The 21,046-nt window shown below is 46.0% G+C and overlaps 1 protein-coding gene across 3 annotated transcripts in view; it reads right to left on the reverse strand.

Annotated features, from left to right (window-relative positions):
- Nucleotides 1–2,456: 2,456 nt before the first annotated feature.
- Nucleotides 2,457–21,046, reverse strand: part of CHAF1B (chromatin assembly factor 1 subunit B) — a 40,211-nt gene continuing 21,621 nt past the window's right edge. For all 3 annotated transcript variants that reach the window (XM_039519950.1, XM_039519949.1, XM_039519951.1), the window contains exons 9-15: nt 20,780–20,873; nt 19,961–20,030; nt 19,724–19,815; nt 11,777–11,939; nt 10,193–10,618; nt 4,068–4,162; nt 2,457–3,420 (exon numbers count right to left, since the gene is read on the reverse strand). In XM_039519950.1, the coding sequence (XP_039375884.1) occupies nt 3,299–3,420; nt 4,068–4,162; nt 10,193–10,618; nt 11,777–11,939; nt 19,724–19,815; nt 19,961–20,030; nt 20,780–20,873 (1,062 nt within the window). In that variant the 3' untranslated portion in view covers nt 2,457–3,298. The remainder of the gene's footprint in view (nt 3,421–4,067; nt 4,163–10,192; nt 10,619–11,776; nt 11,940–19,723; nt 19,816–19,960; nt 20,031–20,779; nt 20,874–21,046) is intronic.

A 21,046-nucleotide genomic window follows, 5' to 3' on the forward strand; every position in this document is an offset into this window, starting at 1 on the left:
ATGTATTATTATTGCTGTTCAGAGATGAGCAATAAAAATTATGTGGGACCTGGTTTTATAAGAAAAGATTAAAAGAGCTAAATATGTACGACTTTGCTGAGCAAAGAGGAAGAGAGGGGAGACAGCAGTCTACCAGTAACTAAGGGCGGTAAACAAGAAAAGAAAGGAATTATTTTGGCAAGAGGGAACTACTAGGAATAATGAGATGAAATTATAAAAACAGAAAATGTAGCCCAAACACCAGGAAAAGCTTCCAATAGGATGTGGAATAGTTTTCAAAGGGAAGTGGCAGAAGCCCTATTTCTTGTGACACTTATGATTAGACTGGAGAAAGCATTAACAATGAGCTGTTGGCTAATCTACAATCAGTAATTATTTTCCATATCTGGCTTATATGGTTTTAAGTGCAATGGTTTCTGAGAACACATCTATTTCAAACCACAGCAAAAATGAAGATGAAGTGAATAGTATTATCCATTACCACTTAACAGTCTTCAATGTAGAGCAGTGGTTCTTAACCTGGGGTGCACGCACCCCTGGGGGTGCGAGATGCTCTTTCTGGGGGTGCGAGACGTGCCAGATTTTTTTAGAAAGTACCGTATATTCCGGCGTATAAGACGACTTTCTATATTAAAAAACCCCCAAAAATCGGGGGTCGTCTTATACGCTGGGTATAAACAGCGGGCGGCTGGGATTTAAAAGGCTCTGTGCCCCCCGCCGCAGCGGGCAGCCCAGAGCCCTCTGACTCCCCGCCACGGCTGGGATTTAAAAGGCTCTGGGCTCCCCGCCGCAGCGGGCAGCCCAGAGCCCTCTGATTCCCGGCCGTGGCTGGGATTTAAAAGGCTCTGGGCTCCCCTCCGCAGCGGGCAGCCCAGAGCCCTCTGATTCCCGGCTGCGGCTGGGATTTAAAAGGCTCTGGGCTCCCCCCCTCGGAAGGGGGGGTCGTCTTATAGGGCGAATATAGGCCAAAACCTATATTTTAACTGTAAAATTAGGGGGTCGTCTTATACGCCCCGTCGCCCTATACGCCGGAAAATACGGTAAATAACTGAAAACACAAATTAAGCACAGGCATATACGTACAACTACTTTGTTTCATCAAACCTATGTATTTATTAACATTATACATTTTTTTAACGATTATTGTAATATACAAACAAAAAATATATCTAGGTTTAAAGAACTGACCTACTTCAACGATTTTTGATAAGGGGTGCGAGAACATATTTTGAGAACCAAAGGGGTGCAGGTTGCAGTAAAGGTTAAGAATCACTGGTGTAGAGGGTAGCCTACTTTGTTTAAAATCAGGTTTTATAAAACTGCAGGAAAATATTTCAATTAATGTTTATAAGAGCTTGAATTTAAACTGTCCCTTGCAGCGCACACAACCCAAATATTGCAGCACTATATTAGTCATTGTATGCGGAAATCAGAAAGTGGAGATGATTAGTGTTTTCATAGCCCAAACTGAGCAAAAAAATAAAACAGCATAAATAGCTAAGACGACTTTGGATGTAAATGTCTATCATTCATCGTTGGTAGAGATCTTTAAAAATATTTTTACTCAACAGTGTGAACATCTGACCTAGTTTGGTAGTATCTTCTTTCCATTTCTTATTTTAGGATGCTCAAGATTTGGCTAAATCTAATAAAGCTCAACCCCATCCTCTTCTCAAAGATTTTGAGCAGAAATGCAATCAAGATGTTTTCCCTCCATTTGCATATATCAAACTTCAACAGAAATGTTCAATAGATCCTAATTCAGCATCTGAAGAAGTGGGCTGTATGCTCAAATACATTTGTTAGTCTCTAAGGTGCCACAAGTACTCCTGTTCTTAATTCAGCAAAGTACTTTAGCATTTGCTTAACACTGTCTCTCTGACAAGCATTTATTAAGTAACATTTCTTCCGTATGAACACTATTTTAGTTAACCTATTTCTGAAGAACTTTCACTTTAATTTGCTTCTTTTTGAATTTGTTGTTTCTCAGGCAGTCATGAAACAAGTGATAAATAAATTACGTATTTTAAAAACAATAATTTTATAGTGAAACAACCAAAACTAGGGAACAGTATAGGTAGAAAAAAGCTTTAATATGAATTTGGAACTTCTTTTTTTTAAACTATGTACATTAACACTTCAAATGTTGAAAGCATAGGCTTACCCATAAGAGAGAAACTGCCATTTAAACCCCTTTTTCAGGTAAAGTCAATTAAAAGGGTCCTTCACTTATTTAACCATTATCTTACATTTACTTTTAAACAGGGAAGGGGCATTACACAAAGTACTCCCTCCTCCTGCCCCTCTCCAACCTTCACCACCAGGGCTGAGCATTCTAAAGTGTAGTAGGTTTCAAAATATTTGCATTTTGATTTCACTGTTTCCAATCCTAAGGTCTTATGTTAGCTACACAAAGAGCACTAAGGGCTAAAAATAAACAAATTAAAATCTTAACATAAATTGGTTTTATGTTTTTATTTTTTGCTAAGGGAGCAGGTTTTGCACTATGGAAAAATAGGGAAAACTAGTAATTTCAACATATATATCGCAAACCTTTGCTGTCCCCAGAAAATCTCATGCCTGCAATTTTTTTATACAGAGAATGAACAAATGAATCTGTTTCTATTGTTGAATGCCCATAACAAATATTTAAACAAAAATATTTCACTTCCTTGCAGTTGTGAGTTTGTGACTTATTTCAATTATACCACCGATACTGCACTGCATTTTTAAGTGTGGAGCATATAAACATTAAACATCCAAATGGAATGAAAGTCAGAGTGCATAATTATCTTGTGAACTGATAAACTTAATTGTGAAATGTAGAAGTCAATTGCCTCAGGGAAACAGTTGTTAGTCACATTAAAACGCTATGAAGACAAATGCTTAAAAATCCCACTCTTTTGCAAGACACAGACTTGCTGGAAGACTTAATACTTTAAAAATATCAATGCGATGATTATGAAGGAGACTCTTAGGTTGTCACGACATTTCTATACCAGTATTGCCTACAAACACTGTGCTTTATCATGCAGTCGACACTACTTGGTTTAGAAAGCAGTGTGTTCAAAGGCCGATACAGACATAGTTAAGTTCCAACTATTTTCACTTCCACAAAGCAGGATTTTTGCAGAAAATCAGTCTTTTCTGCTGCAGATCCCCTCCTTCACAGCACCTTATGTTAAACCCCCTTAATACTCTATTTAGCTGCTGAGGATCTATCACTTGCAGAAAGGGAGTTTTCTTTCTGGTCTAGTTGCATTGCCCCCAGACAGTGAGTTTACTGAAATTTTGGTCTTTAGTTGTTTGAACTACAGCAGGTTTGGTCTTCAGGAGATGCAGAGACAGGAGTTTCATCAGTTCTGGGACGTTTAGATGCTGGCGGATTGTGCACAGGATCATCAGAGGGAGAAGGTATCTCTGAAATATTGGGAAATAACGAAATTCACTTAGTTTGATTTCCTGTTTATTATTTTTCATTTTTAAAAAATTAAAAGTGAATTTAGCACTCATGAAAGATGCTGAGTTGACAGCCCTGGATACTAAAGTCCTTTATCCACTATACAGGCATCATGCAGGAGCAGCAGTGAAAGCTGGCCCGTACAAACCACCAGTCTGATATGGAGGTGAATACCTCAATGCCAATTCATTCCTGGGTGTTGAGACTGACAGCCAGGATTCTAATTAACATCAACTCTGTTTATAGAATCTCAGGGTTGGAAGGAACCTCAGGAGGTCATCTAGTCCAACCCCCTGCTCAAAGCAGGACCAATTCCCAACTAAATCATCCAATGTGTTGCTGATGACTAATGGGACATCTGTCCATTAGCAACTGGACTGAGAACAATAACTCACTTTACATTGCCCAAAGTACCATCAAGCAGCAGCAGCTTCCAAAACTGAGTTGGAGACTCAAGTTTCTGAATTTGTCATTAATCCCTCTGTATTCATGTTTGAACTAAGACACTCATATTTACCAAACCAGTCAAAGATCCATAATTATGTAATTTGGAATGAAATGGCTGAGCAGCAAATCTTTTATATATTATGACCAGAAAGTGGCTTACCATGTTGAATTGCTTCTGAGGAGGAAGATGTGGACACTAGATTTGTGTGTGTTGAGTTTGGCGTATCTGTCTTCAGAGGAATCAAGTTTATTCTCCTTAAAAATAAAACAGAGATACAATCCAACTGCTTTTAATGCCTCACTTCCACAAATTCTTCTTTGAAAGGTACTGTATAGTATAATTATTTAATTACTGTTTCAATTAACTACAGTGTTATAGATGTGCTTTACACACACACACACACTTTCCCTGGCTACCTTTGGTACAGGATATTCTGAACAGAAAATTTAACTCATAAAGACAGAAGTGTTAATTATTAGATACACTTTCCTTGAATGAGTATGTGGATATAGAGCAACACAGTACTTGATTTTTGACTTCAAAACATATTATATATGTGAAAGAGATTTTAAAAATTAAAATTGGCTGCTAAGATAAGGTTTCTGCTCTGCTCTTTGGGCATGTCTACACTTACCTCCGGACTGATTGATCCAGCAGGGGTCGATTTATCACGTCTAGTGAAGATGCGATAAATCGACTGCCAAGCGCTCTCCCGTTGACTCCTGTACTCCACCCGTGCGAGAGGCGCAGGCAGAGTTGACGGGGGAGCGTCAGCAGTCGACTCTCCGCAGTGAAGACACCGTGGTAAGCAGATCTAAGTACACTGACTTCAGCTACATTATTCACATAGCTGAAGTTGAGTAACTTAGATCGATATCCCCCTCCCCCCAGTGTAGAGCAGGCCTTAAGAAAGTCCTTCCACTGTACTGGCAAGTCCTTCAACTGTAGTGGAATCTCTTAACTATACCTCCACTGGACTGTTCTGACTTTGCCTCTTCTGGGGGAAATGCCAGTTTTCTGCTGGATTACCCTTTCTTCAGCAGATGTTTGTTGACAAGCACTGTTAAAAAAATTACACTTCCCCAGCAACTTATTACTTGTGCTTTTCTTCTGTTAAATCTACCAGACATGCCATTTAAAAATTAAGTATAAAAAATGGGGCAGAGTGTGACAAACAAGGTAACTAAACACTTCAGTGTTTTCTTTTTATTTTTGCAGACAGCTGTCTCTGTGTTATGGCACAGAGTCCCAGAAATGTAGGGCTGGAAAGGATCTCGAGAGGTCAAGTCCAGCCCCCTTCACTGAGGCAGCACACGTATACCTAGATCATCCCTAACAGGTGTTTGTCCATGCTGTTCTCAAAAACCTCCAGTGATGGGGATTCCACAACCCTTAGAAGCCTGTTCCAGAGCTTAACTATCCTAATATCTAACCTAACTCTCCCTTGCTGCAAATTAAGCCCCTTACAACTTGTCCTACCTTCAGTGGATCTGGAGAACAACTGGGCACCAGCCCCTTTATAACAGCCCTTCACATACTTGAAGACTTATCAGGTTCTCTCCTAGTCTTTTCTCAAGACTAAACATGACCATTTTTTTTAAAACCTTTTCTCATAGGTCATGTTTTGTAAACCTCTTATTTGTGTTGCTTTCCAATTTGTCCACGTCTTTCCTAAAGCGTGGCACCCAGTACTGGACACAGTACACCACTTGAGCCCTCACCAGTACAAGCAGAGTGGAACAATTACCTCCTGTGTCTTACATTTGACACTCCTGTTAGTATACCCAAGAATACTATTAGCCTCTTTCTCAACTTCATCACATTGTTGACTCACATGCAATTTGTGATCCACTATAACCCCCCAGATCCTTTCCAGCAGTACTGCTGCCTAGCCAGTCATTTCCCATTTTGTAGTTGTGCATTTGAGTCTTCCTTCCTACGTGCAGTACTTTGAACTTGTCTTTATTGAATTTTATCTTGTTGAATTCAGACCAATTCTCCTGTTGTCAAAGTCGTTTTGAGTTCTAATTCCATCCTCCAAAGTGCCTGCGACCCTTCCCAGCTTGGTGTCATCTGCAAATATTTAAACATACTCTCCACTCCATTATCCAAGTAATTAATTAAAATATTGAATTTACTGGACCAAGGACTGACTCCTGAAGGATCCCTCCCCCTTTTAAATGGTATTTATGGGATAATTGTTTGAAATCACTTGAACTCAGTTTATCGATTAACCCAGTATATAAAGTTTTATGGGGAGATTTTTAAAGACAGAAGCTGGAGGAAGGTGCCCAACTGGAGCTGGGAGTTTGTGCTTTTGAAAATCTCCCCTTTATGGCAAATACGCTTTTAGTTTTTGTATATCTTCAATTTGGAGAATAATCCCAAGTAAAACCTAAGATGTTGAGCCAGAAAGTTCTTTAAATTATGATTTGTACAATTTCTCCTTAAGCTTGACTGAGCATGTTTATATCCTTGTGTACACATGCAGGAAGCGCAGAACATAAAACAAGCTCTCCTAGTCTTGGTCACAGTTATCGGAATAATTTATTGGACTAACTACACCTCTAAGCCCACCTGGCTTCTCTTGAAAATGCATTCCCACTCGGGTCTCAGGCCTCTAGCCATCACCTCTTCAGAGGTGGAATCATGCAATTCTCCCACTCTCAGACAGGGCCTTACGCTGCATTCCCCAGGTGCCAACTGTGATTACCTCAGCAGGCCTGACTTACATTCAGTTTCTCTAGTCCTGTTACCTCCAGGAACAGTGGCCAGTGGTTAATACAGTGACCACACAGCTTTCTTAAAGCAAAGTGTTTATTTAAAACAAAAGTATTTCAGAGTAAAAGTCTTAAAACTATAAACTGACTATATTCATATGTAACTTACCAGGAGTCTATCCATCTTCCCCATGGTGATCCTGGTAAGTCTAAGATTCCTATAGACACCTCCAAGACCACTAAGGCCAGAGCAGCATATCTGTTCCCTTAATAACACAGTTCACACCCCTCTTCTTCAGGGAGTGTTTTTTAAAAGCTGCTTGTCTTTTTGATCACCCCCTTTCCAGAGACTAAATCACTTGTTAACAGCGTACAGCCCTTTGATCTGTTAGCTCACAGGACTAGCAAAACAGCTGTGTATCTTTGAACTGGAGCCTGGAAGTAGGCCATTGTCCTCTAATTACCCCCCATGTGTTTGCTGGGAGGCTGCTTATCTAGATCCACCTGTATTGCTTTCCTGCTTGTTTTTCCAGCAGCCCCCTATTAAGTTAGATCAATATATTCATATACAAAAGTCCATAAATCCTATATAGTATACATTACCTTTGCCAACTGCCTCACTGAGGTCACATGCAGCATTCATAAAGCTATTACATATCTATATTCTTAGATTACTATATAAAGGTCCACATCCACCACAGTCTGCACTACTGTCACTGCAGTCTACATTATTGTCACAAAAAGGGACAGTGGATATTTTCATTTTAATGTTCTAATAACATTTCCAACTTAATTTTAGAAAATCTCACCAACAACTGCACATCAAAGTGACACACAAATAAACCAAACGAACATGAAGCCCCTGACTGCAAACTCATGCAGTTATTCTGTGACTACATTCCCGTTAGCCTCCTATTTGATAACTTCCAATAAGAGACACTCACTGAAGTACCTGCGTATCCCACTAAAGATTCTCTCTTTGACTGTGGGAGTTGGGGTAGAGATAGAACTAGTTGCAACCACAAGCACCAAAGAATAACATGCAAGTTAACTTCAGTGTTTGGATAAAAATATATTAAATGGCAAAAAAAATTAATTAACGCAGAGTTAAGGTTGCCCAGTAATAGCTCGTGTCCTTCCAGAATGTTGAGTTCAGCAAAACTCAAAACTTCAGAAAACCAGGAAATACAGAGTTAAGGTAAATGCCCATGTAACCTTGACCCTGCCCCGCTGGAGCCAGTAATAGCCATTCAGAATAATCCACATGCACTGCAGCTGCATTCAGCATGCAAGATGTAGCTGTATTAAACGGTGGAGGCAGTAGGTGGCGCAGGTTGGTAGAGGTGTGTTTGTGAGCTGAGGAGATGGGGATTAGTTTGAAGAGTGTCACAGACCTGTGCTTGTGATATAAGGAGATCAAGGTTTGCACCCACCACACATGTACGTAAAGGAAAGGGGAGCATGTGTACCCTGCAGAGCTAGTCTGCATCATTTTATTGCAAAACTGCATAGGTTTTCTCATGGCAGGTCTTGCCATTAGACTTGTCAGTAGTGAAGTGAGATATGAGAGCAGTCCATGGGTTTACTGCTGGGAAAGGGAAAACATAAGTGCAGACGGTATCCTTTGAGTAAGTGTGCAGTGGTGGTTAAATGTCACAAATGTGGTGGTGTTAGGAGAGTAGGCTAAAGTGATTGAGTGCAGGGCAGGTAGCTTCTTTCCTGTACAATGAAAAGTCAGAGTGCTACTATGTGTGTTATGGGTGTCTGGGGGCATCACTCGAAAAAGGCAGAGGTAAAATTACGTGAGCACGGGATGGTAAAATTATGTATTTCCTGGTTTTCTGCAGTTTGAGTTTTTCTGAACTTGAAGCTCTGGAAGGACATGAGTTGTCACTGGGAAACCTTAACTCTTCATTAACGAAGGCTTTTTTGCTATTTAATTTCCTAGGTTATTTTTTTAAACAGACGCCCTGGGAGTAGAGTCCCCCCCCCCCCCACACCAAAATCCAAACCCAGTCTCATGGGGAGGGATAGGGACCCCAAGATCCTAGCACACATACATAAGTAGAGAATGTGGGGTGGACAGGCACCCCTGCCCCTATTCAATCACTAGACCCCATGCCATTCACCCCATGTATACCTCACTTGCTACCTCCAACCTTTCACCTCCCCTACCTTCCACCCCCATTTATCCCCCTCTTCACAATGCAACCCTAAACCCTTCTCACTCCTTCCCCCCACACGCTCCCCCTCCCCACCAGCAAACATTTTTCACCCCAAAATAAAAAAACCCTCTAAGATGGATTTCAGCAATAAGCCACCAACCTCTTCTAAATTTCTATCCAAGGGACAGGGTGAGGGACTTTGGGTGGGTCAAGTTCATACAACTACTGCTTATCTCCTGGAGCGATCCAGCTAGTGTGAAACTCTGAAGGCTAATAACTAAGGCTGCGAATCATTCATGGAGGTCACAGAAGTCCTCCGTGAATTTTGTAGCGCTGGTGCTGCTGACCCCAGGACCACCCCAGCAGCTGGGGAAACCCCAGGACCAGCTGCTGCTCCGGCAGCCTCAGGCAATGGTACCCAGCGCTGCCCTGGAGCAGCGGTCTGGGACCAGCAGCAGCAGGGCTGTGGGCCACTCACTGCTCAGACCAGCAGCAGCAGGGCCCTGGGCTACCCCCTCAGCAGAAACGTCACCCGCATTGTTCCCCCCTCCCCCAGTCTCCCCCAAGCAGCAGTCTTCAGGAGCACCCCCTCCCAGCAGGTAAGATTTAGTCACAGGTATTTTTAGTAAAAGTCCTGGACAGGTCACGGGGCCATGACTTTTTGTTTACTGCCCGTGCCCTGTACAGGACTTTTACTAAAAATACCTGTGACTAAAATGTAGCATTACTAATAACCTGTTAACTCCCCTGTTCATAAATGTGTGGCACAAGCTATTAATGGTGCATATAGACTGGTGAGTTGTCACATGTCTAACTGCAGAAATAAAATCTTTTTCAAGTAACGTTTTCATTTGATTTTCCCCAAAGGCCTGGTGGGTGCCCTGCGCTCTGCTGGGGTAACCCTCGAGCATTTGGGACGCTTGGCGATGATCTGAGCCTCGGTTTGATCTGTATTTGTGGACAGAATTATAGGTTACCAGAATCTGTCAATTTGAAGAAAAGCTGGGGGTAGGGGTTGTGAGAAGGGTCTGTATCTCAGAAACCCCTTAGTTAAATGGCCCTAAATTTGGGTTGCTAACAGAATCCCACATCCCCATGAGATACACCAAATTTCAAGCCAATCTGAGTAACTGTAGATTTTAGAACACTTCACAGTTGAGCTTTAAACAAAACCCGTCTTAACCGTAACCATAGCAGAGCTGTCACTCTGCTATAATTAAGGTGCAAGTTTAGGATCTAGAAGTCATTTTGACCTTTAACTTGGAGTACAAACGGAGCACAAAAGTATGAAAAATAGCTATAGAATTTATTTTTAAAACCTCCATACTTCTAAAGTAGCACAAGAACAGCTTGTTTTGGCCTTCACATTTGTCACAGGAAATGGCAATATAAATCTTACCTTGGCGTCTTACTCCAACCTTGTAAAGCATTTAGAGTAATCCTCCTGGGTTGGTTTACTTTAGCACTCTGGCTGGCTGGCTGCATGGGTTTCCTCTCCTCTGAAGATGAAGCTGGAATATTTTTGATGCCAACAGGTGTTGAGGGAGAATCCTTGTTAGTGATTGCTGCTGGTGTTTTAGGCTGGAGAGTGAGATTACTTGGATCCATGGTCCTGTTCGGAGGGGTTCCATCAACTGGCCTGGGGACTGGGGAGACAACCTTGTGAGACTGATTCTTCTTCATTTTCTTCTCTGTTGCACTAGCAGTCGTAACACACACCACTGGCTTCTCTTTCAACGGAACTCCAAGCTCATCCTCCTCAAATGTCACAAAAGAGCAGTATCCATCCGTGGAAGAAATAGCAAGAAAGGATCCATCACTGGACCTGTTTATTTTTTTCAGAGGGAAGAAATCTGAGAAACTGAGCTAGTGCTGACCAGTCTCCCCAGAAACATATCCCATGTCAATCACACAAGTTGCCCCATCCCCAACTAAATGTGTAAATGTAAATAAACCTGAAATGACCTCAAAGACATCATCTAACTCAAACAATCAACAGTTCAAGCAGCACAGCCTTGACAATTGATTTAGTTCTTCTGGTTTTGTCTGTGGTATGGCATTACCCATTACTAGCAGCAGGTGGGTGCAGCCGAAGTGTTACTGAAGACAATTTAACTGCAGGTATACAAATATTCATCATCTTTTAATCATGATTTCTGACATGCTGCTGAACGCGGTTTGCCATAATTTATATTGTAGGTAAACAGTGTTCAGCACTGGTTTGACTGCATTTCTTGCCCTTTTTGCTGGCAGTAGGCAGAAGCCCTGCAGTGATAACATGAACAGGCCCCTGCCATTCACTTCACCAAACAGTGATCACTGGTGAATTAAGAAATCTTAAATTTTCTGTTCACGTTCTCATGCAGCCCCCCTTCATAATACATGAGCATCATTGACAGGTTTTGAAAGAAGCCCCATATCCAGTCCTCAGCTGGAAGGACAGTGGTTACAGTATGGACCAGTGGTCCTCAACCACCGGGCCACTTGCAGCCCAATTAGCACACAGCTGCGGCCCATATGACATCCTCAGGGCCATACAGGCAGTGTATATAGTGTGTGGATGTGGCCAAGATAACACAGGGAGCTGCATATGCAGCCCAAAATGGTAAATAGATTGAGAACCTCTGGTACAGACCCTAGAGAGGAAAGATGGTCCAGTGATTAGGGGCCGCAGTCTGGGCCATGAGAGACCTAGGTTCAGTTCCCAGCTCAGCCACAGAGAGATCTTGGGTAAGTCACTCAGTCTTTTGGTGCCTCAGTTCCCCATCTGTAAAATGTGGATTATAGCACTGCCCTATCTCACAGGGGTGTCATGAGGAAAAATACATTACAAGATTGCAAGGCACTCAGATTCTATAGTAACCATATAAGTGCGATCGATTGATAGCTGTGTAAAGCAAGAAATAGGAGGATCCTTTCAGAAAAGATAAGAATGACAGCCTGCTCTACCATGACAAATCTAAAGGATCTGTCAGTTACCTACCATGAAATGTCACTCAGAGTATGATAATGTATATTGGATACGTAACCAAAGGGAAAGGACTGCTGTGTATCATAGAAAAGCACAGAATCTTCTGAAGCAACAGCAAACACCAACCGATAGGGCAGATTTATTAGAGCAGGGATGGACTTCTGTGAAGCTTCATCTAGGAGTACAAAGGAACACAACACAGAGAAAAAAAAAGAAAAAAAAAAAATCACACAGAGACCACCACTCCATTATAATGGTATTGCTTGTACTAACTTAATTAACTGCTTGAACAGAGTTTTTATCATTGCAGTGTATAGTACCAACATTCTGGCTGAGAAGATGGCACTTGTATTATACAACACTATTTTCAAGTACACGCAATTTTCTGGAAAAGCTACTCTTTGGACTTAAGTTTCTCCTATTTCGTCTTAGCCTAAAAGGTGAATGGTTGGGGCAAAGTTTGGTCTTTTTGGCCTTTTTTAAATTATTCAAGTGGGAATGAAAATCCTTCAGTTAAACTATTCAGAAGCTTTTTTTACACTTTAACTTAAGGTCTGAATAAGCAAATCTCAAAATTTACTTTAAATCACAATCTTACCAGTTTATATAAAGCAAACTTGCTATGTAATCCATTTTCTTCCTGAATTCCATTTCCTTTTGTAATTTTTAAGTTCAACAGTTGGCTAATCTTCTGGGCTAGGAGTTAGTTCTTTGTATGATTAGAGGACAGATACCGAAAAACGGTTACTTACCTTTGTAACTGTTGTTCTTCGAGATGTGTTGCTCATATCCATTCCAGTTAGGTGTGTGCGCGCCGCGTGCACTTTCGTCGGAAGACTTTTACCCTAGCAACCCCAGTGGGTCGGCTGAGCGCCCCCTGGAGTGGCGCCATAACGGCACCGCATATATACCTCAGCCGACCCACCCGACCCTCAGTTCCTTCTTGCCGGCTACTCCGACAGTGGGGAAGGAGGGTGGGTGTGGAATGGATATGAGCTACACATCTCGAAGAACAACAGTTACAAAGGTAAGTAACCGTTTTTTCTTCGAGTGATTGCTCATATCCATTCCAGTTAGGTGAATCCCAAGCCTTACCTAGGCGGTGGGGTCGGAGTGAGACGTGGCGGTATGCAGGACCGCAGAGCCAAAGGCTGCGTCACCTCTCGACTGTTGGACCAGGGCGTAGTGTGAGGCAAAAGTATGGATGGATGACCAGGTCGCCGCTCTGCATATCTCGTGTATGGGTACTTGTGCGAGAAAGGCAGCGGAGGATGCCTGGGCCCTGGTAGAGTGGGCGTTGAGATGGCCCAAGGGGACATTAGCCAAGTTGTAGCAGGTGCGAATGCACTCTGAGAGCCACGAGGAGATTCGCTGCGATGATACAGGAAGGCCTCTCATCCGATCAGCAATTGCCACAAACAGTTGCGGGGATTTGCGGAACGGTCTTGTCCGGTCAATATAGAAAGCTAACGCGCGGCGAACATTGAGGGAATGAAGTCGTTGTTCTCTCGGAGATGCGTGAGGCTTCGGAAAGAAAACTGGCAGGAAGATATCCTGGTTAACGTGGAAGGCGGACACTACCTTCGGGAGAAACGCAGATGTGGGCGTAGCTGTACCTTGTCCTTATGGAAAACGGTGTATGGCGGGTCCGCCATGAGCGCCTTGAGCTCAGAGACTCGTCTGGCAGATGTGATAGCCACGAGAAAAACCGTCTTCCATGAGAGGTACAGCAAGGAGCAGGTGGCCAGCGGCTCGAAGGGCGGAGACATGAGCCTGTTGAGGACCAGATTGAGGTCCCAGGTGGGAGCCGGATGACGAACCGGGGGGTAAAGACGATCAAGGCCCTTTCTGAAGCGAGTAGTCAGCGGGTGAGAAAACAGGGTATATCCGCCTTCACCGGGGTGGAAAGCGGAGATGGCCGCTAAGTGCACTTTAATGGAGGACAGCGCAAGACCTTGTTGTTTGAGCGACCAGAGATAGTCCAAGATCATCGAAAGTGGGAGTTCCGAAGGAATAGCGTCCCGCGCTTGAGCCCAGCAAGCGAAGCGCTTCCACTTGGCCAGGTAGGTAGATCGAGTGGAGGGCTTTCTGCTGCTCAATAAGACGTGCTGCACGGGAGCAGAGCAGATCAACTCCGTCTGGTCTAGCCACTGAGGAGCCACGCCGTGAGGTGGAGGGACGGCAGGTCCGGGTGACGGAGAGTGCCGTGATCTTGTGTTATCAGATCGGGATGAAGTGGCAGAGAAATGGGGCTGGCTATCGACAGACTGAGCAGCGTGGTGAACCAGTGTTGCCTGGGCCACGCTGGCGCAATTAAGATGAGACGCGCAGTGTCTCGTCGGAGCTTCCGCAGGACCTTGTGTATGAGGGGAAACGGAGGAAAGGCGTAGTACAGGTGACGAGTCCATGGAAGGAGAAACCCGTCCGAGAGAGAGCCCGGTGCCAGACCTTGAAAGGAGCAAAACTTCTGGCATTTGCGGTTCAATCGGGACGCAAACAAGTCTATGTGGGGAAATCCCCACTGTTGGAAAATGGAATGAGCGATGTCTGCTCTCAGCGACCACTCGTGGCAGAGAAAGGACCTGCTCAGGCGATCCGCGATGGAGTTCCTGACGCCAGGAAGGAATGACGCTACTAGATGTATCGAGTGGGCTATGCAGAATTCCCACAGTAGCATCGCCTCGTCGCAGAGGGGGAATGAGCGGGTCCCGCCTTGCTTGTTGATATAGTACATGGCCGTTGTGTTGTCCGTAAAGACTGAGACACAACGGCCGTGGAGGCGAGTCTGGAACGCTTGGCAGGCGAGGCGTACTGCCCGGAGCTCCCTGACGTTGATGTGCATGTTTAACTCCTGCCGCGACCAAAGACCTTGAGTCTGAAGATCGCTGAGATGGGCTCCCCATCCAAGAGACGAGGCGTCCGTTGTCAGAGACAGGGAAGGTTGAGGAGCCTGGAATGGGACGCCCGCACATACGTTGGACGGGGTCAGCCACCAGTCCAGGGATTGAAGGACACCCGCTGGGATGGTGAGTATGGTATCCAGGGGGTCCCTGTGTGGGCGGTACCTGGAATGGAGCCACAGCTGAAGCGGGCAGAGGCGGAGTCTGGCAAACGGGTTGACGTGTGTGCAAGCCGCCATATGACCGAGGAGGCGGAGGCAAGCACGGGCCGAGGTCATGCGAGAGGCCTGAACGTCGCGGATCAGCTGCGTAAGGGCCTGGAACCGGAGCTGCGGAAGGAAGGCTCTGGCTAGAGAGGAGTCCAGGGTTGCGCCAATAAAATCCAACCTCCGAGTTGGAACTAAGGTGGACTTCTCTATGTTGAGAAGTAGGCCTAGGCGCGTGAATAAGTCCTTGGCCTCTGTGACATGTTGCTGGACCGTGGCCTGCGAGTCCCCCCGATGAGCCAGTCGTCCAGGTAGGGAAAAACGGAGATGCCGCATCGACGGAGGTGGGCGGCGACAACGGTCATGCACTTTGTGAACACCCTTGGGGCCATGGACAGGCCGAAGGGGAGTACCGCAAACTGGAAGTGTAGGTGAGCGATTGTGAAACGGAGGAAGCGTCTGTGCGGTGGGAAGATTGCGATATGAAAATAAGCGTCCTTCATATCGAGGGCGGCATACCAGTCTCCTGACTCCAAAGTAGGGATAATGACCCTGAGGGATACCATACGGAACTTCAACTTTAGCATGTATGCGTTGAGTCCTCGCAGGTCGAGAATGGGTCGGAGGCCTCCTTTGGATTTGGGAATCAAAAAATATAGGGAATAAAACCCTTTGCCCCGATCCGCGTCCGGAACCCTCTCGACCGCTCCGATGGCTAGGAGCGAGTGCACCTCCTGTAAGAGGAGTTGCTCGTGAGAGGGGTCCCTGAAAAGGGACCGGGAAGGAGGGTGGGAAGGTGGAGGTGAAACGAATTGGAGTTGGTAACCACGTTCCACCGTGCGTAGGACCCAGGCATCGGTGGTTAGCCGGGCCCACGCCGGGAGGAAATAGGAAAGGCGGTTGGAAAAAAGGAGGGAGGAATTGGGAGGAAGAACTGGTATGTTGCCCCCGGGCGCATCTTCAAAAAGATGGTTTAGGCCCCGGCGGTTTAGAGGGGGCTCGCCCTTGGGATGGTTGGATGCCGGGCCGTCGCCCACGGCCGGCACGGCCCCGCCGTCGACCACGGCCGGCACGGCCCCGCCGTCGACCAGAGTCTTGCCTGTAGCGAGGCATATAGTAAGGGCGGTTAAATTGAGGACGGAACGGACGCCTCTGGGTAGCTGGGGTATGCATCCCCGAAGTGCGGATGATAACCCTGTTATCCTTTAGATTTTGAAGCTTGGAGTCCGTCTTTTCTGAGAAGAGCTCCTTCGAATCAAAAGGCAGGTCTTGAATGGTATATTGAACCTCAGGGGGAAGCGTCGAACTCTGGAGCCAAGAGATCCGGCGCATGGTCACGCCCGAGGCTACAGTACGTGCCGCCGAGTCCGCCGCGTCTAAGGAGGCCTGTAAGGAGGTGCGTGCTACCTTTTTGCCTTCTTCTACAAAGGCCGCAAACTCCTGTTGGGAATCCTCAGGCAGGAGCTCTTTATATTTTTCTACCTCAGCCCAAGTGTCATGGCCGTAGCGGCTGAGCAAGGCCTGCTGGTTAGCCACACGGATCTGTAGGGCACCGGCAGAGTAGACCTTGCGACCAAGCAAGTCCATGCGCTTGGCCTCCTTCGACTTAGGAGCCGGGCCCTGTTGGCCATTGCGCTCTTTGTCGTTGACCGACTGCACTACTAAAGACGAGGGGGCAGGGTGCACATACAAATGTTCGTATCCCCTGGAAGGGACCATGTATCTGCGTTCCACCCCTCGGGCCGTGGGCGCAATAGACGACGGAGTCTGCCACAAGGTATCAGCGTTCACCTGGATAGTCCTTATGAAGGGTAGAGCTATGCGGGTTGGAGCGTCCGCGGACAAAATGGTCACTATCGGATCAATGACTTCCGATACCTCCTCAGCCTGGAGATCCATTCGCAGTGCCACCCTGCGAAGGAGCTCTTGGTGTGCTCTTAAGTCAATTGGTGGGGGACCCGCTGATGACGAGCCTGCCACCGCCTCATCTGGGGGAGAGGAGGAGGAAGAAGTGCCGGGCAGAATGGCATCGTGGTCAGCATCCGGCTCCTGTAAGGGTTCCTGCCCCAGAGGTTCCTGGGCAGGCTGAGCCCCTTCGTCCGCACCGGATGGTACCTCAGTGTCGACTGGGGGGCGGCTTACGGTAGCCTCTGGGACGCGTGTCTCCTGCGATACAGTGCGCATAGGAGGCACAGGAGGGCCTTAGCTTTGGTGGTAGGCCCAAGGAGTCCAATAACCCCACTGATTTGGGTCCTGGTCTGCAGGATGGGATTGCCGGAAAACTCCCGAAGGGACCTGAGAGTCGTGGTCATCGACATAGTAGCTGTCGGCGTGTGAGGAGGCCGAAGCGTGTTGCGAGGGCCAAGGAGGAGCAGATAAGCCTTCCGCTGAAGTGCCTACCGATCTCATCTGCCGCCTTTGTGGTGAATGGTGCCGGGAGGCCTCTCGGTACCGAGAGCAGGAGCGAGAATGGGACCCGCGACCGGTGCGGTGCCGGGAGGTCGAGCGGGATCTCCACGATCGGTGCCGGGAAAGACTCCGCGAGTAGCAGTGGCCATAGTGGTACCGGGAACTGGACCGGTGCCGGGAGTGACGGGTCGGAGATCTAGAATCCGACCGGTGCCGCGAGTCCGACCGGTGCCGCGTGGTCGAGCGGTGCCGGGACTGCGAGCGGCGGTGCCATCGACGGCCGGATCGAGATCGGCGCCGAGAGCGGGAACGGGATCGGTGCCGGTCAGCGTCGGTGCCAGCAGGTGGCCTGAACATGGACGGCTTGCCCATAGAGCGGGGCGCCCGCACCGGCGGCACCGGGGGCGGTGGCACAACCGGTTCTGTTAGTGCAATGAGGTCCCGTGCCGCCTCGAAGGTCTCAGGCGTTGATGGCAGTGGCATCTCAACCGCGGCCGGAGCCGGGGAGGCTACAGGTGCCGGGCTCGACGGCCTCTCGGGGGCCGGAGTCGCCGGTGCCGGCAGAAGCGTCTGCGGCAGAGGAGCCGGTGCTGCGGCAGGTTTTGGTGCCGGGCGATCTGGACAGGGCGCACTCTGTGTCTTTGGAGCCGGCGGTGCCGTGGAGGCAGCGGCCTTTCCTTTCTTCGCCCTCGGCGAGAGAGAGCGTCTCTGGGCCGGTTTCGGTGCCGATGACGGTTTTGGTGGCACCGCAGAGTGGCCCGGCGCCGTGGCGGTGCTGCGAGAGTCTTTCGGCGCAGCTGGCGGTGCCGTGGCCAGAGGGGTTAAGGCTGCCTCCATTAGGAGCTGTTTCAGCCTAATGTCTCTTTCCCTCTTAGTGCGAGGCTTAAAGGCTTTGCAAATTGGGCACTTAGTAGATAAGTGCGACTCTCCTAAGCACTTTAAACAGGAGCTATGAGAATCCCCTGTAGGCATAGGCCTGCGGCAGGCCGAGCACGGCTTGAAACCCGGGAAGCCGGGCATACGCTCCGGTCCCGGGTGCGGGTGGGGCTAATCCCCTAACCCGCTAACTATCTACACTAAACTGATTTTAAACTATGAAAAACAAGAAAACTTAAACTAAGATAGAAACTATGTACAATTTTTTACAGAGAAACTATGAGGAAGCTAGGGAAACGGAGGTCAGGCAAGCTGCACTCCGCTGTTCCAACGACCGACACGGGCGGTAAGAAGGAACTGAGGGTCGGGTGGGTCGGCTGAGGTATGTATGCGGTGCCGTTATGGCGCCACTCCAGGGGGCGCTCAGCCGACCCACTGGGGTTGCTAGGGTAAAAGTCTTCCGACGAAAGTGCACGCGGCGCGCACACACCTAACTGGAATGGATATGAGCAATCACTCAAAGAAGAACCAACGTTTTTCCAGCTGGTGCTAAAAGGTAAGCACTAACTGGCCTTTATTTGCAGCAGTGCTGAACATACGCAGGTCGCACTGACTTCCACTGGTGTTATGGAAGCTCAATGCCTTGGAAAATCAGGCCACTTTTTTAATTTTAGGTATCTAAGTTTGTCCGTTTTGGCCCTAGTCGGGATATTTTGCTTTCATGAGAGTGTTGTGGAAGCAGCAGCAGCAACACCTCTGCTTAATAAAGAACTGACAGTTTGACAAAACCCCATCTAGTTCTCGTCCAACAGCAGCTCTGAAGGTTATGGTGGGGGAAAAAATGGCACTAAGTAATAGGATCCTGTAAGGGATACTATAATTTGTGAGTTATAAACTTCAAAGGAGGGGGCCCTATTGTGCTCCAGTTAGAATTGGGGAAATCTGTGCCTTTTAGCAAGAATGTGAATAGTCTTGTTTAAAAAAAAAACTTAGGGTAGAATCCTGGCCCCGCTGACTTCAATAGGGTCAGGTTTTCACTTCCCACCAGCCAGTTATTGTGCAGTTTGTGTATAAATTTCCCCTCATCACAGCTCTGCCAATGCATTCCAGTCCTGACACCAGCAACACTAGTGCTATTTCAGCCTTCGCTCTCCAGAACAAATATCTCCAATTGTTGCAAACTGTGACAAATTTTGTAGTGGTTCTGTGATGTGGGCAATCAGGACTAAAAAAAATATTTTCCTAGGTGATTCCTTAATGCTGAGCCAAGTTATTTATGTTTATCCAGTGAGTTAAAAAGTTGTAGAAAAACACCAAGTAGTGTTTCTGCAGCATAAGAGGCCAAGTGAGAACATTTATCCACTATACCAAAATTAACTCAAAAGGCACTTAGTGAATTTAAGGTCTTAGAATCAGCAAATAGCTTCTTAGTTGTGGTACAACAGTTAATATCCTGAAGGAATGTTAAAATACTGGGACATAAAATAGTATGACCTGCAGCTACATAGTCAGATTTGCCTTCCAGCAGATTTGCTGTAAAACAAATTCCCCGAAAGGATTTACAGTACCTTTCTTACGTGCTGGTCTCAACTCAAAGTAGACTGGACAGCAGCGAACAGCTAGAGTTGCCTTTCCAGGACAGGGCAGGTGAGCTATGGGCCTATTAGAAAGAATAAATGTTTAAAATGGCATGTAAAATGGATATATATACACAAAACACACACACAACCACACCCCTATATATATATATATATATATATATATATAAATAAAATAAAGAAAAAAGTAGGTATATTAAATCCTACCTCTTAAGATTTTTTCTTGAAAAAACATACGTAGTATTGGTTACATTCTCTCCTGATTCAACACAGCCAGCTGAGAAAATAAAAAAAAAGTTTCAAAGCATTACTCATCAATTCAAAGGTACTAGGCACACAAACTTACATGTATAAACATTTTATTTCCCCAAGCATTAGCCTTGTGTCAGAGGGCCAGGTTTTTGTGATCTGATCACAATTTGAAAATGTATCCCAAATACTACTTTAAATCTATTTTAGTTTTCCTTATATACTGCTCCAAAACAAGCTTCTCTTTACTTTTGCAAATGGCTGCAATATCAGTGCCTATGCAGGTAACAGACCCCGCTTTGCAGTGTTGGTCTTATTAACAGATCAGAATGCTTTTAAGAACAAGAACACAAGGGAGTAGAGTCAGAATAAGTCAAAAAATAAAATACTCCTTTTTTTCTGACAGTGCAGCATTGTTGATATACCAGGAATTTCATAAAGAATGCCTTATGCAAGTGTTAACACTACACTGAAGGTCTGAATCTCCTGCTGTTGGTTAATAAAATGCCAAACTGATTGCAAATTTACACAGAGGGATACACTAAATTTAGCCTACTCTGTAAAATAGGGAACCACAGGCTGCTACTACCACCACCACCAGCAGCAGAATGTAACAAGAACAAGATACTGTTAACCCCTTTTGCTGCTATAGCACATGGCTGTATTCTACAACATATCCATGTTCCTCCGACATGTCAAAAGTGATGTACCTGACACAAGGGCAAAGTGCCGCTCCAGGGCTGCCACATGCACCTGGTACATCTTCCTTTCACATACCTGGAGTGAGAAGCAAAGAGCCGTCAGGAGTAAAACTAAGCCTGCGGAAGAATGATTTCATGCTGTCATCATGAAACATCCGATAGCTTCTCACCTGTAACATTTCAAATAAATAAAAAAATCATTAAAGTATCATCTCTGAAAAGCACTATTAATTTCAGTCAATACATTTATCTTAAAGTGTGACAATCGCCTGGTTATACAATCCAGTTTAATGGGCCTTAGTGGGTCTTAAAATAATTTAAGATTTTGCTACCTCCAAATTGT

Source organism: Mauremys reevesii, linkage group 1 (assembly GCF_016161935.1).
Source record: "Mauremys reevesii isolate NIE-2019 linkage group 1, ASM1616193v1, whole genome shotgun sequence".
In the NCBI taxonomy this organism is placed as follows: Eukaryota; Metazoa; Chordata; order Testudines; family Geoemydidae; genus Mauremys; species Mauremys reevesii.